This window comes from Chiroxiphia lanceolata, chromosome 2 (genome assembly GCF_009829145.1).
Source record: "Chiroxiphia lanceolata isolate bChiLan1 chromosome 2, bChiLan1.pri, whole genome shotgun sequence".
NCBI lineage: Eukaryota > Metazoa > Chordata > Aves > Passeriformes > Pipridae > Chiroxiphia > Chiroxiphia lanceolata.
Window position 1 is genome coordinate 630814 of NC_045638.1, and position 14891 is coordinate 645704.

General features: G+C 49.8%; 1 protein-coding gene across 3 annotated transcripts; it reads left to right on the forward strand.

The window, feature by feature from the left end:
- The first annotated feature begins 761 nt into the window (after positions 1-761).
- IFNAR2 (interferon alpha and beta receptor subunit 2) lies at positions 762-14471 on the forward strand. 3 transcript variants are annotated; one of them, XM_032680120.1, is made up of 10 exons: positions 762-893; positions 2536-2860; positions 4371-4467; positions 8352-8393; positions 8699-8828; positions 9147-9316; positions 10637-10809; positions 11051-11213; positions 11906-12024; positions 13580-14471. In XM_032680120.1, exons 3-10 carry the CDS (start codon positions 4437-4439, stop codon positions 14237-14239), a joined length of 1488 nt encoding a protein of 495 aa, XP_032536011.1. In that variant the 5' UTR covers positions 762-893; positions 2536-2860; positions 4371-4436; the 3' UTR covers positions 14240-14471. The 3 variants fall into 3 exon arrangements, with proteins under 3 accessions (XP_032536011.1, XP_032536012.1, XP_032536013.1); XM_032680121.1 differs by lacking the exon at positions 8352-8393; XM_032680122.1 differs by lacking the exons at positions 762-893; positions 2536-2860; positions 4371-4467; positions 8352-8393; positions 8699-8828 and adding exons at positions 3446-3450; positions 9760-9884 and having other exon boundaries at positions 9273-9316.
- Positions 14472-14891: the final 420 nt, after the last annotated feature.

A 14891-nucleotide genomic window follows, 5' to 3' on the forward strand; every position in this document is an offset into this window, starting at 1 on the left:
AATTTCTTCCCGGTTTTCTTTGGAAAATAAAGTCGGTGTTTCCTGCAGCAGAGCCCAAGACCAGGCTCCCCATTGCACTCCAAATTCCACAGGCAGTTTTTCACTCCTGTTTGTTGCCCTCCCTGCCGGCATCGGGTCCCTTCCTGACAGGGAGCCCTTTGCTGAGTGTCCAGGGTCAGCTACGAGTGGAGGCAATATTTACATTTATAATCCCAAAAAAGTCATTCCTGAGTTTAAACCTAGTTGCAGGAACTGCCTGTAACTCACCCTAAAATCAGTTAACATCTCACTTGTTGCTGTATTTGTAGTTTAAAGACGTGGAGACGCGGGGAATGAACAGAAAAAGGGAGAAGGAAATGGTAAAGGGGGAGGAAAGCGCAGTGTCAGCGTCTTCAGCACGAAACCCTGGGAGAGCGGAGCCAGTGAATTCACCTCGGGAAAGAACAGGCAGGAAAAACAACAGACTTTGGGGAAACCGCCGCAAAGACGGGCTGGGGGCGGGGCCTGGCGGATGGGGGCGTGGTGTTGTGGGCTGGGGGAGGGGCCTGGTGGGCTGGGGGCGTGGTCTAATGGGATGGGGCGTGGCCTTGCGGGACGGATGCGTGGTCTGTTGTCATCTGGGGGCGTGGTCTGCTGTGCGGGGGCGTGACCTGAAGAGTTTGAGGGCGTGGCCTGGCGGAGCAGTTGCGCTGATTGGCGGGAGTGGGGGGCGTGGCCTGGATGGGGGCGTGGTCATCCCGCGCCCCGTCCCCGCCCCGTCCCCGCCGCCATTTCCCTCTCGGCGCCGGCCGGGGCGGGACCGAGGGAGCGATGGGGCCTGCGGAGGATCGGTGAGGAACAATGGTGATCGATGAGGAGCCGGAGCGGAGCCCGCGGGGACTCCCCGCTGCGAGGTACGGCTGGAGAGCAGCGCCGTGTGCCCCGTGGTGCCCCCCGCTCTCCCTCACGCTGTGCTGTGGCAGCGGAGCGGCTCCACAGAGCTGCCGGGGCCGGGCAGGGGAGGGCTGTGGGCGCCTACTCGGCTGCTGCAGCTGCGCTCGGTGCTCCGGCATTCCTGGAAATGCCTCTGGGTCCTGTGGGCGCCGTGTGGGGCCCGAATGGGTGTCCCTGCGGCCCCTCTCGGGGCGACAACACCAGAACCGCACATTGGGCCCCAAAACCCCTGGGGTTTACTTTCGGCGGCGTCACCGCCCGCAGAATTGAGCCCGCCCAGTAAGCGTGAGATGTGGGTTATTGCGGCAAGGCCTGATGTTTGTGAGGAAAACCAGGCAGTGCTGGGCTGTGACAGCGCCTGTTGTCCCGTTGTTGTGTCCCCCCCTCACACCGGAGCACCCCGAGGGCTCCGGGCTGTGTCCCCACGCTGGTCCCTCCGTGGGCTCCTCATTAACGGCTGTCAGAAGGAAATGGTTGTGCTGGATGTGGATCCCCCACGGTCTGTTGGTTCTGTTCTCCTTCCGCTTCGCTTCCATCTTTTCCTTAATGACAGAAAAGAGAGTCACTGAGGCTGGAAAAGCCCTCCCAGCCCATGGATCCCCCCTGTGCCCCATCCCCACCTTGGCCCCAGCCCAGAGCACTGAGTGCCACGGCCAGGCCTTCCTGGGACACCTCCAGGGCTGGGCACTCCAAACCCCCCTGGGCAGCCCCTGCCAAGGCCTCACCACCCTTTCCAGCAGGAAATTCCTCCTCCTGTCCCACCTGAGCCTCCCCTGGCACAGCTGGAGGCTGTGCCCTCACCAGCAGCACTGTGGCAGCCCATGGAAAACGGGCTGCTGGTTAATGCACTCGGATTATTAAGGTTAAATTGTTTTGATATCCTTAGAAATGACTTATCCAAAGTCCCCCAGCAACAGAATGTGGGAATAACACCCGAGCTGTCAGTGCAGTTCCCTGGCTCATGTGGTTTCAGTACTGATTGTATTTATCTCTGAGGGGTGTCAGAGGATGGTTCCAGACTCTGCTCGGTGGTGCCAGTGACAGGATGAGGAGCAATGGCCGTGGACTAAAACACAACGAGTGCCACCTCTACATGGGGAAGAACTTATTCCCATGGAGGTGGCAGAGCACTGGAACAGCTGCCCAGGGAGGGTGGAAAGTCTTTCTCTGGAAGACATTCCAACACCACCTGGACACATCCCTGTGTCACCTGCTCCAGGTGACCCTGCCTGGGCAGGGGGTTGGACTGGGGGATCTCCAGAGGTCCCTGCCAGCCCCAGCTATTCTGGGTTTAACACATTCCCCTGCAGACCCCAGGGAAGCTGTGGCTGCCCCTGGATCCCTGGAAGTGTCCAAGGCCAGGTTGGACGGGGCTTGGAGCAACCTGGGCTGGTGGAAGGTGTCCCTGCCCATGGCAGGGGTGGCACTGGGTGGGCTTTGAGGTCCCTCCCAACCCAAACTCCAGCTGTGGATGATGTGGAAGTGTGAGACAAGAGTTTTGGAAGCACCAGGGGCTCCAGGCAGCTCCCAAGGGAATTGCTGTGAACACAGGCTGGCTGAGGAGGGGCTGCACTCACTGCTGTTTCCATGGCTTCTCTGCAGGGATTCCTGGAGCTCTGAAGAGGAGTCACAGAAGCTGAGCAGAGTTCCGACAGAAATGGTTTTCCTCTGGAATTTCCCCTGGAGTTTCCCTGGCAGTGATAGGACAGAGGACATCTGGCTTTAGAGAGCTGTGCAGCCCTGGAGATAAACACATCAGAGCCCATTTTCTCACGTGTTTGAAGGTGCTGAACACACAGCTTTGCTTGGAACATGCATCATGTGAGACACCGGTGGTGTTCAGCATCCAGAGCCCTCCAGGAGCCACTTGAGATTCCAAGAGTGGGATAGTTGTTATTGCTGACAGCATGGACAGCGAGGATCCAAGGTATGTAAATCCATGTGCACAACACCAGGATCCAGGGGATGTAAATCCATGTGCACAACACCAGGATCCGAGGGATGTAAATCCATGTGCACAACACCAGGATCCAAGGGATGTAAATCCATGTGCACAACACCAGGATCCAAGGGATGTAAATCCATGTGCACAACACCAGGATCCAGGGGATGTAAATCCATGTGCACAACACCAGGATCCAAGGGATGTAAATCCATGTGCACTACACCAGGATCCAGGGGATGTAAATCCATGTGCTCAACACCAGGATCCGGGGGATGTAAATCCATGTGCACAACACCAGGATCCAAGGGATGTAAATCCATGTGCACAACACCCCTCCTGGAGTGCTTGGAGCAAGGCTGGGATTAACTGCAGGGATTAACACACAAAGGGGATAACCTGTGAAGTGAATTCAGGGTCCTCCAGGCCTTCTCCTTGTGGGAAACCTGTGAACCACCTGGAAAATCCCACCCTGCAGGGGCAGCTGTTGTTCAGATGCCTCTCCTGCTTGAATGAGTGAATGAAAGGAACCAGTGTGAAGGAAGAGAATGTTCTCTCTGTCTGTGGAATTCAGAGTGTCAGCTGTACAGGTGCAGGTTCCCCACGTTCAGCCAGTGACCTCCTCCAGCTGGGCCAGAACTTTGAGCACAGGAAGGTTGACTGCTCAGATAAGGGGTTCTGTTAGTTTATCTTAACAGGTGGATTAGATACTGTGTTAATATATGGATATAAAAACATGAGTTTGACCATAATATGCTCTGTCATGATTTTCAATTTTAAGACATTTGTTTTGCAGAGAAAATAATGTTGTATTTTCAAACGATTCTAAGTAAAAAGCTATTTATTTTTATTAAACTTGAGGAGGGGATTCTTTAGAAATAGTTGTACCCTTGCCCAGCTAATTCAAAACCAGATCCTGTGAATATTAATACCCTGAGGATATTAAATAGAGTAGAATAATAACATTGGAGAGAAGGAATATTTTAACAGATCTTATGCATTAAATATTATAATATAAATTCCATAACTTCCTTATATTTAATTTTTCTTTCCTGATCTACCCTCCTTCTGGAGACACTTTTTGCAAGTGATGAGTTCATGTCCTATTTCCAACAAAGCCAACCAAAGTTTATTTTCATTGTGCTTACAAAGCTGGAGTGAGTGGCACAGAATTTCCAGCTGCTCTCTTAATGCAGAATTAATACAAATAATCATACAGTGGTTTCTGTCTTTATTTGAAGTGGTAAGAGCCCTTTCTGTATTAAAAAACCAAAGTGCTATTGCCATAAAATTGACTAAAATTGTCATAACATTTTAAGGACCATGGTCCTCCCCCAAAGCTGTAACTCTTTCAGTACCACTGTCCTCTCCCAAACATTGCAGAGGTTCAGATAACTCTGTATGTAAGACCTTGGTTTATCTGCCAGTACTTTACTGGGATAATTTACTAGGATGAGTTGCTGAATGTGATTTTTTTTTCCCCATGTATTTGTAGGTACAGAAGCAAAATGTTTGTTTTCCAAGCAGGGGGGTTTGTTTGTTAATCTCCACGGGAACCCTGATGGATGTGCCAATGCCTTTCTATCAGCTTGGTGAGTGCCTGAACCTGTTAGAGAGGATTTTCTGTTACAGGGAATTGTTCACTGACAATTCTGCTGAATTACCACAGTAAGGGGCTGTTGTGTGTTTATAGAGCTGGCCCTGGAGTCACTCACAGGAGAAGGATCTCATGTCTTGTGTCTGCATCCTCCATTCTGTGCATAAACCATGACCAGAGGGAGGGAAACTGTGCTGGTTTAGAGGTAAACCAGCAGGGGAAATGAACTCAACTCAGAAGAGAGATTATAAATCAGAATAACAATATAATAAAATAATACAATAAGTACGATTATGCAGGCAAACAGTTGGGTTTAACCCACAAAACCCAAATGTATAACCCAGCACCCTGGGGCATGAACAGGGTCGTGTTCTTTGGGCTCCCTGAGTCCAAAGCAAAAGGAGAAGGGGAAAACCTGTTGGTGAGAGTGCTGGTGCAGTCTGGGCAAGAGTGGTGGTTGCAGTCTGGTTAAAAAGTGGTGGTTGCAGTCCAGTTGAGAGTGGTGGTCTGCAGTCTTCCTCTGGATCCCAAAGTTCCAAGACCCCAAGATTCTCTATCCTCCAGCTGAGGCAGGAATGCCCAGTCCCTCCCTCAGGGTGGGGAGTTCCACAGTGGGTGTGAGGACAGGAGCACCCTCCTATCTCACAGTTCCACAAAGGGTGTGAGGACAGGAGCACCCTCCTGTCTCACAGTTCCACACTGGGGGTGAGGACAGGAGCACCCTCCTGTCTCCCAGGCCTCTGAACACCCAGTTTACAGCCTGAGGAGTCAGGCTCTATGGGCAGAGGGTGTAAATGGTTCATTGATACCAGTTTCTGGGCCATGGCATGGAAGGCTCTAGAATACACAGGTTTGGGTTACACCCATCCAGTGATGAACTGGGCCCAGCTGTTCTAACCAGGACAGAAACCCTCTGCTGTGGGGACAGGCTGGGGGAATTGGGATTGTCCAACCTGGAGAAGAGAAGCTTTGGGGTGACCTGAGAGCCCCTTCCAGGGCCTAAAGGGATCCAGGAGAGCTGGAGAGGGACTGGGGACGAGGGATGGAGGGACAGGACACAGGGAATGGCTTCCCACTGCCAGAGGGCAGGAATAGATGGGATATTGGGAAGGAATTCCTGGCTGGGAGGGTGGGGAGGCCCTGGCCCAGGTTGCCCAGAGAAGCTGTGGCTGCCCCTGGATCCCTGGAAGTGTCCAAGGCCAGGTTGGACGGGGCTTGGAGCAACCTGGGCTGGTGGAAGGTGTCCCTGCCCATGGCAGGGGTGGCACTGGATGGGCTTTGAGGCCCCTCCCAACCCAAACCATTCCGTGGTTGTGCCCCTCTGAATGTCCAGTGAGCTCTTAGTTGGACATGTTGGTTTTCATTCCTTATTTAATTTTTTCAGCACTCCTTAGTTTCTGGATTAGCAGGTAAAACAAACATAGTTTGGCTGAGCTGTAGTTGTAGTGAGAAGGTGGTTTCTTAGGATCATTTGATTGTGTAAAAATAGTAAGATCATCATCCCGGAATCCCAGACTGGTTTGGTTGGGAGGGACCTCAAAGCCCACCCAGTGCCACTCCTGCCATGGGCAGGGACACCTTCCACCAGCCCAGGCTGCTCCAAGCCCCGTCCAACCTGGCCTTGGACACTTCCAGGGATGACTAGAAACTCCAGGATGGTAAAGAAGATTCCCCACTCAGTTCACAAACCATCTTCATCTCCCCAGTCTTAGTTTTCCCAGTTATTTGGTCTGAGAGGTTTTCTGTGGTCTGTGTCTCTTGTGTAACACTGTAACATAAACAGTTTTGCAACTGTTCAGCTCTCTTTGCTAAACGTGTTTGTTGAAACAAAGTTCAGAGGCTGTTTGAACTCCTGCTGGACGGAATTTGATTTCCGTGGGGAAGAGGCATTGAAAAATTAAATATGGACAGAATAGAGAAACATTTTTGTCAACAGGAACTACACCAGCAAGGCAGCTGGCACAGATAATTATAGATCTGAGCTTGTGGCAGCTAAAGAATAATAACAATTAAAATATTGCTTTGTTGTTCATCCCCACTGGATGCTTTTCCCATGTAGGTGATCTGTTACTACCAGGAAAGAAATCAGTTGTTCTGCTTCTAACTGCAGTTCTGTAAGGGGATGTTTATTGTTCAGAATTAATGTCAGAGTGCAAGGACAAGAAAGAAGATGTCTGTGGTTTGAATGGCAAAATGAAACTGCAGAGAGGAGTTTCCTGCCCTGTGGGAATCTGAATTTGCTGCGTGTGCAGCTCGAGTTTGGTGCTTGATGTCTTTGCCCCTCATTTCAGAAGGGCTGCTGGGGGCACAGCTGAGCTTGAGACAATGTCCAGAGAGCCACGTGGTGAGAGACACCTGGCTGGGTGTCCTTCCCAAGTGAACTCAGCAAACTCATGGCCCAGGTGGATCTGTGTGTGTTCTGTGTGTGCCACCACCAGGGAAAGGGCAATTCTTAAGGCACTTCTCTGTGGCCACAAAGAATCTGGGCAGAAATCTCTTTAATTAATCATGTAGGAAATGTTTCCTTTCCTCTTCCACTTCTCTCTGCAGCTGTAGGCAAAGATCAGAAAATAACTGCATTAATCCATGAGGAAATTCTCCCAGCACATCAGTTCCCACTGACACAACTATTCCCAATCCCCTCTACCAGGATAAGTATTCTGGTTCTGTGTTTCACAAAGTCAGGAGCTGAATCCTGGGATCCCTTCCAACCTCAAGCACTGTGTGATAGTCCTGTCCTAACCATTATTTGTGGGTCTCCATAAATGGTTTTATTTTTTAATGTATGTCCTAGAGTTGTGTTCTCTTTTCACACCCATTCTTACTGTGACACATCTTGTTGACATGTCAGGTCAAGACAAAAGAGAGTTTTAGGGAAGATAATGAAGTAACTTGGCAGATTTTTCCATGGAATTCATCTAAAGCATGAGAAAAAACGTGTTTGAAATTATAGTAGTGACTTCTTTGGTCAACTGAGTGTGGGAGTTGGCATCTCATGAGTCAGAGGAATGACCACAAAATGCCTTAAAATGAAGACAGGAAGTTTCTATTGGCTGCCCTCAGAAAGCAGAAGGGAGGCTGGAGGAGCTTGAGGAAAAAAATTTAGAAAGGTCAGACAGAACAATAATTCCCAGAGTGCTTTGAAGCACCACATTGAAAATATAGGAATGATCAAGGCCAAGGAAAAGAATCTGGATACAGTGAGACCCTGGGGGGATGAACAGTCTCTTAGGAAGGTTGTACAGGAGGATGAAGAAACCTCTGGAATATCAGGATTGCCCAGAGAAGCTGTGGCTGCCCCTGGATCCCTGGAAGTGTCCAAGGCCAGGTTGGACGGGGCTTGGAGCACCCTGGGCTGGTGGAAGGTGTCCCTGCCCATGGCAGGGGGTGGCATTGGATGAGCTTTGAGGTCCTTCCCAACCCAAACCATCCTGTGATTCTACAATCCATGGGAATGATTCCAGCAATAATAGAATCTTTTCCCAGATCAGTTCTAAAGTTCTTGTCGTGACTCGAAATGGTGTTTAACAGACAGAGTGAGGGACCTGGAATACACTGAGAGCCCTCTGAGACAGTGTTTGACAAGCACATCTTGGGGGTGTTGGTTCACACCGAGTTTTGAGCCCCATCTGGAGGGATCAGCACGAGCCTGAACACAGTGGAGTGATCCAAGATCCGGCTCCTTGGAGCCCTGGATTAGTGACAGGCATCAGTTCTCCCAGACTCTGCAGGTGGGAGGTGTGGAGGAAAGCAGCAGGAAGGTGTGAAGGAAGGTGCCAGTGGCACTGAGGGGATGCTGAGCATTGCAGTGAGGTTGGCAGCAGCTGAGCTGCCACCCTGCAGACACACAGGCCATTAACTCCCACTTTCACTTTCCAGTGTACCTCGGCTTTCTGTCTGCAGCTGTTTGCAGCTTACCTGGTAAGAGTTTTTATCATCTTTCACGTGCTTTTCCTAACTCATTTCATAGCTTGCACACCCTCACCAAGCTCCATTTTAAAACTTCGTGCTTTTTGAAGGAGGAACTTTACAGAAATGTAGCCCAGGAGCAGCATCCCTTGCATCGCTGTGTCTGTCGTGCTGAACTGTCCTCTGGTTGCTTTATTGCTCTGGGGGCAAATGCTGAGTTGCTCTAATTGGGTTTGTTTAGTAGAATTGTCACGGTCTCACACTTGTTTGCCATGATTTTGATGTGTTGTTTGTTTGTGTTATTTTTCCCTTTCTAGAAAGAATTCTGGGAGGGCCTCCTTACAACCTGCGAATGGACTCCAACAATTTCCAGCACGTTCTGTCCTGGCAGGCAAGGAATGACCCAGCTGTGCCAACCTCCTACAGGGTGCTCTACAGACCCCGCAGGCAAGGCTGGCAAATAGGGCACAAACTTTACTGTTTACTGACTCAAATAGGAGGGAGGTTTGCAGTGCCCAGCCCTGGAGGTGTCCCAGGAAGGCCTGGCTTCACTCATCACTCAGTGCTCTGGGCTGGGGGCCAAGGTGGGGATGGGGCACAGGGGGGATCCATGGGCTGGGAGGGCTTTTCCAACCCCAGGGATCCTGGGATTCTGTGAAAATACTAAGGCTGAGGTTTTCTTGCTTTTCCACTGAGAAATGCTTTCCTCATGCTCTCACCCTTTCTTATATCAGAGAATTCAGATTACTTTGCCTTTTTTTGCAGGAACTGGGACTGGACAAGTGCCAGGCAGTGCTCAGGCACTGCACAGCTCTCCTGTGACCTGACAGAGGATTTCAAAGACACGTCCACTGAGTATTATGCATTTGTTCAGAGCATCACAGGAGCCAGGGTGTTCAACTCTTCCGTGCTGCGTTTTGCACCACTAACTCAGAGTGAGTTCTCTCTCTGCACTTCTCATTTTAGAGGTCAGCAGCTGATGTATAAATTATATTCCAAATTATATTCCACCTTTGCAGTGAGACTCCAAGCTAACTGGATCAGTGGCTATTTGTATCTAAGTCACTTACAAGACTTAATTTTTTTTAAATTAGTGGCTGATAATAGTTCTGATAAATGGACTTGAAATGAAAAATCTGGTTTTGAAATAAAATATATATATATATGTAAATATAAAGGAAATAGCATCGTGCCAAGTATTGACAAATACAAAGTAAAAATCTCTGAAGTGCAAAAGATACATAACTTAAAAATAAAAACACATTGGTTTTATGTCTTGGAGTAGTGAATGTTGAGTTAAAGAAATTCCATGTCTGCAGTAGGTGTGGGGAAATAGGTTTACTTGCTTGTCCATCACCCTCATTTTTCCTTTCTGAAGGTGCCTCTCAATTGGGGCATTTATAATGCCAGAGGTGGCTTCACTTTGGTTGTGCTTAGAATTGAGTTTTGAAGTAACAAAGGCAGAGATTGAGGAGCAGTTGGAGGACCATGGAGGAGAAACAGGTCATGTCCCCTCTGAGTTCAGCCCAGAGGCAGCTGCTGGGGCCACTTCCAGGCTCAGAAATGAGGGAAGATTGGAGGGGATGGGGAGAATGGGCACAAGGGTAACTGAGGGGTTTGAGAACATCCCTGAGGAGGAGACCTGGAGCCCCTCAGCACTGGGTTTGGTAGGAAGGACTGGACAAGGGGGAATGGTCTTAAGCTGAAGGAGGGCAGGGATAGATGGGATATTGGGAAGGAATTCTTCCCTGTGAGGGTGGGCAGGCCCTGGCCCAGGTTGCCCAGAGAAGCTGTGACTGCCCCTGGATCCCTGGAAGTGTCCAAGGCCAGGTTGGACGGGGCTTGGAGCAACCTGGGCTGGTGGAAGGTGTCCCTGCCCATGGCAGGGGTGGCACTGGGTGGGCTTTAAGGTCTCTCCCAACCCAAACCAGTCTGGGATTGTATTCTGTGCATTAACCTCAGCTTTTGTCTCAGGTAGATACAAAGCTCAGATCTCTGTGAAGCTGAAGCAAAACCTCTGCCCCCTCTCTGCTTCTTCCCTCCCCCCTACTCCTTTCTGGTTCTAAAATCTAGTCCTGTGGGAAATTATGGTTTGACTGTGGGAGTTAAATGCTCCAAGGCCTTGTGGAATTCCAACAGTGGCATACTGTGGAATCTGCTTAATCAGCTCCATATCCATCACCAAAATACAGCAGGTACTGAATATATAGTGTATATTTTTTCCATAATTTTTTCCCTTTCTTGTTTTTCAATAGCACGCCTGGGACCACCAGAAGTTCATGTAACTCCTTGTCTAAACTGCATAAATGTCACCATGAAGCTGCCAACCTCTCACTACAGAGAAAGGGGAAAGCTGCTCTCTTTAATTGATATCTACGAAGAGCTTGATTATGAAATAACACTGAAATCACAGGATAGAGAGGATAAGGTAAAGAACATTGGGGTTTATTTGTGCTTTAGGGCAGAAACACGAAAAGCATAAAAGGGTGAGCAGGTCCCCAGAAGCAAATATGTGAGTGGAAGCAAAAGAAAACATAGAAATGTGTTTTCTTACAAGAAAGACAGTGGCCAGCACAATCTTTTACCACAGAGTAGCAGGTCTGGGAGAGTCACCAGGGATCTCTTTTTAGGCCAGTAACTGACTTTAAAACATTGGCTTTCTTTGGCAGAGGGCACAGGAGAAAACCACTGAAGAAGTTTTCAGTACTGTCATTGAGGAATTGTATCCAAGTAGGAATTACTGTGTGTCTGTTGTGGTCTCTGCATCCCTGAACAAACATTCCATCCCCTCGCCCTGGAAATGTGTCCTTTCAGGCTCCATGGCTCGCCCAGGTAACTGTGCTGGAAGGCTTTGTCTGGGTGGGTGCTGTGGGGACATTTCCAACTCAATCCTGAAAAATGATAGGTGATATGGAATCATGGAATATCCTGGGCTTGGAAGGACTCCCAGGATCACCCAGTCCAAGCCCTGGCCCTGCCGAGGACACCCCAACACTCCCCCCTGTCCCTCAGAGCGTTGTCCAAACCCTCCTGGAGCTCTGGCAGCCTTGGGGCCGTGCCCACTGCCCTGGGGAGCCTGGGCAGTGCCCACCACCCTCTGGGGGAAGAACCTTGTCCTGAGATCCACCCTGAGCCTGCCCTGTCCCAGTTCCAGCCCTTCCCTGGGTCCTGTCCCTGCTCCCAGCGAGCAGAGGTGGGGCCTCAGTATCAGAAAGTACCTTCCAAGAGAGAAACATTGGGAGGGTTTGTAAGTGAAAGACAAACCCCATCCACTCTGGGGCAACAGATCTCTTGGCAGTCCTGTGAGCCACACAAACCCCCACTCACTGCAGAAAGATCAAAGATGGTGTCATTTCTTTTTTAATTCCTGAATCTAATTTGAGATTTGGTCTTGTTGTGACTTTGACTTACAGAGGTCCCTTCTAACCAGGATTATTCTCACTAGCTGTTGTGAATGTGGGGTATGAACTGTGGCCGTGGTGCCCCTCATTGATTTCTGTTTATTGATTGTTTTTCCTGCCCAGGTTATCATTTAGCTGCAGTGGCAGGTGCTGTGTGTATCTCACTGGTAATAGGTGCTGCCTTGAAGTGTCTGCATGCAGGAGGTTATTTTCTTCAGGGCAAATCACTGCCACATGCCTTGGTATGTAATAATTCTCAGATTTAACCTTTCTGGGTGAGAGGAGGAAGTTTACCTCCTGGAATTTCTAATCCTGTGCATTATGTGCAAGTTATGTAAGAACACAGAATGTTTAATTTGCAGATTGTTTAATTCACCTCTGTCAAAGATAATCTTCAGGCTGCTAAGTCTTGTCTGATCTTAAGAACAAATACTCAGTCTTTCTCAAAACCCTTTTTTTTCTCCTTCTGTGACAAGTTACCAACAGAGATAGAGAATCATCCCCCACTGCTCAGTGCTTGTCAGGAGTATTCTGCCCAGTTCTGGTCCTCACAGCACAGCAAAGATGTGGGCAGACTGGGGAGGGTCCAGAGCAGGGCCCTGGGGGTGAGCAGAGGGCTGGAGGACCTGCCCTGGGAGGAGAGACTGCAGGAGGAATTGGTCCACTGTTTTGAATAATCGTTCTTTTTCTGTGGCCAAGTGTTCTGGCACTTGAGGAAGCCAGTCCTGAGCCAGCTGATCTTTTATTTTCATAGGAGAGACTGAACTGCCACTAGATTTCAAGCAAAAATGTTTCTATCCATCTTTGCTTGCTTGTTTTATTTTTATAGCTCCAATTTCTTTTACATTTAATTCTGTGGGGTTTTTCAGCATAAACATTTTCCATTTTCTGCAAACATACCCAGAGCAGATTGGTCTCACCTTTTTCTAAGACTTTTTGCCTCATTTCTATTCTTTGCTGTGTCGTTACCTTCACATCCCTAAAATTGCTGTACATGACTTTGCCAAGCAGTGTCTAAGGTTTATTTTTTTTATTTATTGTCACTATTTTCCCTCAATGCTTTGGATATTAAATAATCCTCCAAAGTGCAGGGGGAAAATGGGGCTTGGGATGTTAAAATTGCTTCAAATAGTAATTTTTAAAGGACAATAAAATTGATCAGGTAACTGCAAGAGCTCAGAGAGGTTTGCAAGACTTGGCTCAGGTTTAAGATGTGTTTCTAAAATGAGCTTTTAGTCTTAGAAAGAGACCTTAGAAATCAGAACTAAATCATTACATACCTGACAGTGCTTGGCACTATTGTCATTTTGTTTCTGTGGCTGCCCAGCGTGCCTGGATTTGTAGTGAAGGCTGTTGTGTTTTGGCTTTAAACTGAAACAGAATAGGGTTACATGGGATATTGGGAAGGAATTCCTGGCTGGGAGGGTGGGGAGGCCCTGGCCCAGGTTGCCCAGAGAAGCTGTGGCTGCCCCTGGATCCCTGGAAGTGTCCAAGGCCAGGTTGGACGGGGCTTGGAGCAACCTGGGCTGGTGGAAGGTGTCCCTGCCCATGGCAGGGGTGGCACTGGATGAGCTTTGAGGTCCCTCCCAACCCAAAGTGTTCAGTGGTTCTGTGATTTTCAGAAATGGAGAAGAGGGAACAATCCTAAATACCCTGAACTCTGTGGAAAAACCCAAAAACATGGCACAGAAGGGATCATTTGTTTGACAACCTCATGACTGGGGGTGTTGTTGCTCCTGTTTTCCTGTGCACGTGTGCAAGTTTGGCTGATGTTTTTAATTCCCTTCACTCCTTTAGGAATCCATCAGGAGGTGGGTCTACCCATCCTGGATATTTCCAGCAGAAGAAGTAGACTCCATGGAGGTCATCCCCAGGGAGGTTAAACCCAAGGCCAGCGGGGGCAGTGGCAGTGGCAGTGACAGCGAGGACAGTGACAGCAGTGCCCTGTGGGACCACGACTACACGAGGAGGGGGGTGCTGGGCAGAGCCCCCCCTGCCCCTGGCACCCCCCCCGTGCAGTACTCGGAGAGCGGGCCCCGTGAGGACAGCGGCACCCCGGGCACTGCCAGCGCACCCCCCGAGCCCCGGGGCTCTGAGGAGCAGGACTCGGACCTGGAAGGAGAGCAGGACACGGGCGGGGAGGTGCTGAGCCCTTTCCCCGAGCTGAGCTGTCAGTGCCCTGCCAGGCAGAGTGGCAGTGCCTGCTTCACCATCAACCTGCAGAGCGTGCTGCTGGGCACCCTGGAGGGCAGCGGGCACGGCCCCGCCGCCGCCCTGCCTGCCCGGGAGCACGAGGGGCACTGTGACCATGCCCTGGAGGCAAAGGATGACCCGGGCACTGGGCACAAAGCTCTGGGTGCTGATGACTTCCAGGAATGGCAGAACTCTCCTTCCGAGGAGGAAAGCGACTCCTCGGAGTCAGACACGGAGCAAGTGACTGGGTACATGAGGAGGTGAGCGAGGGAGAGCCACTGTTACCTTGTAGCAGACGAGTCCATACTGTCCAGCTTTTATTTCTGGACTAAACATACAGATCTTGTCTTCTTATTAACGTTCTGTGAGGGTGGAACTCCCCTGCAGACAGAGCGGGAGAAGAGAAGGCTCCAGAAGGACCTGAGAGCCCCTTCCAGGGCCTAAAGGGATCCAGGAGAGCTGGAGAGGGACTGGGGACAAGGGATGGAGGGACAGGACACAGGGAATGGCTTCCACTGCCAGAGGGCAGGGAGAGATGGGATATTGGGAAGGAATTCCTGGCTGGGAGGGTGGGGAGGCCCTGGCCCAGGTTGCCCAGAGAAGCTGTGGCTGCCCCTGGATCCCTGGAAGTGTCCCAGGCCAGGTTGGACGGGGCTTGGAGCAGCCTGGGCTGGTGGCAGGGTGGTCTCTCAACCAGACCACTTCTTCAATTAATTATTTTTCTTTAGCCCTGTGACTGGATTTCTCTGAAACCTGGTTTGCTGGATGTTTTGCTGTATTTTTCTAGAGAAAGTGGATGAAGTGAAATAATGAAGGACAGAGAATACTTACAATACTTACAAAAGAGTGAATCGAGGCATTAAATACATTTTTATATCATTTTTTTGCAATTATTGAATACCATTAAAATATTTTT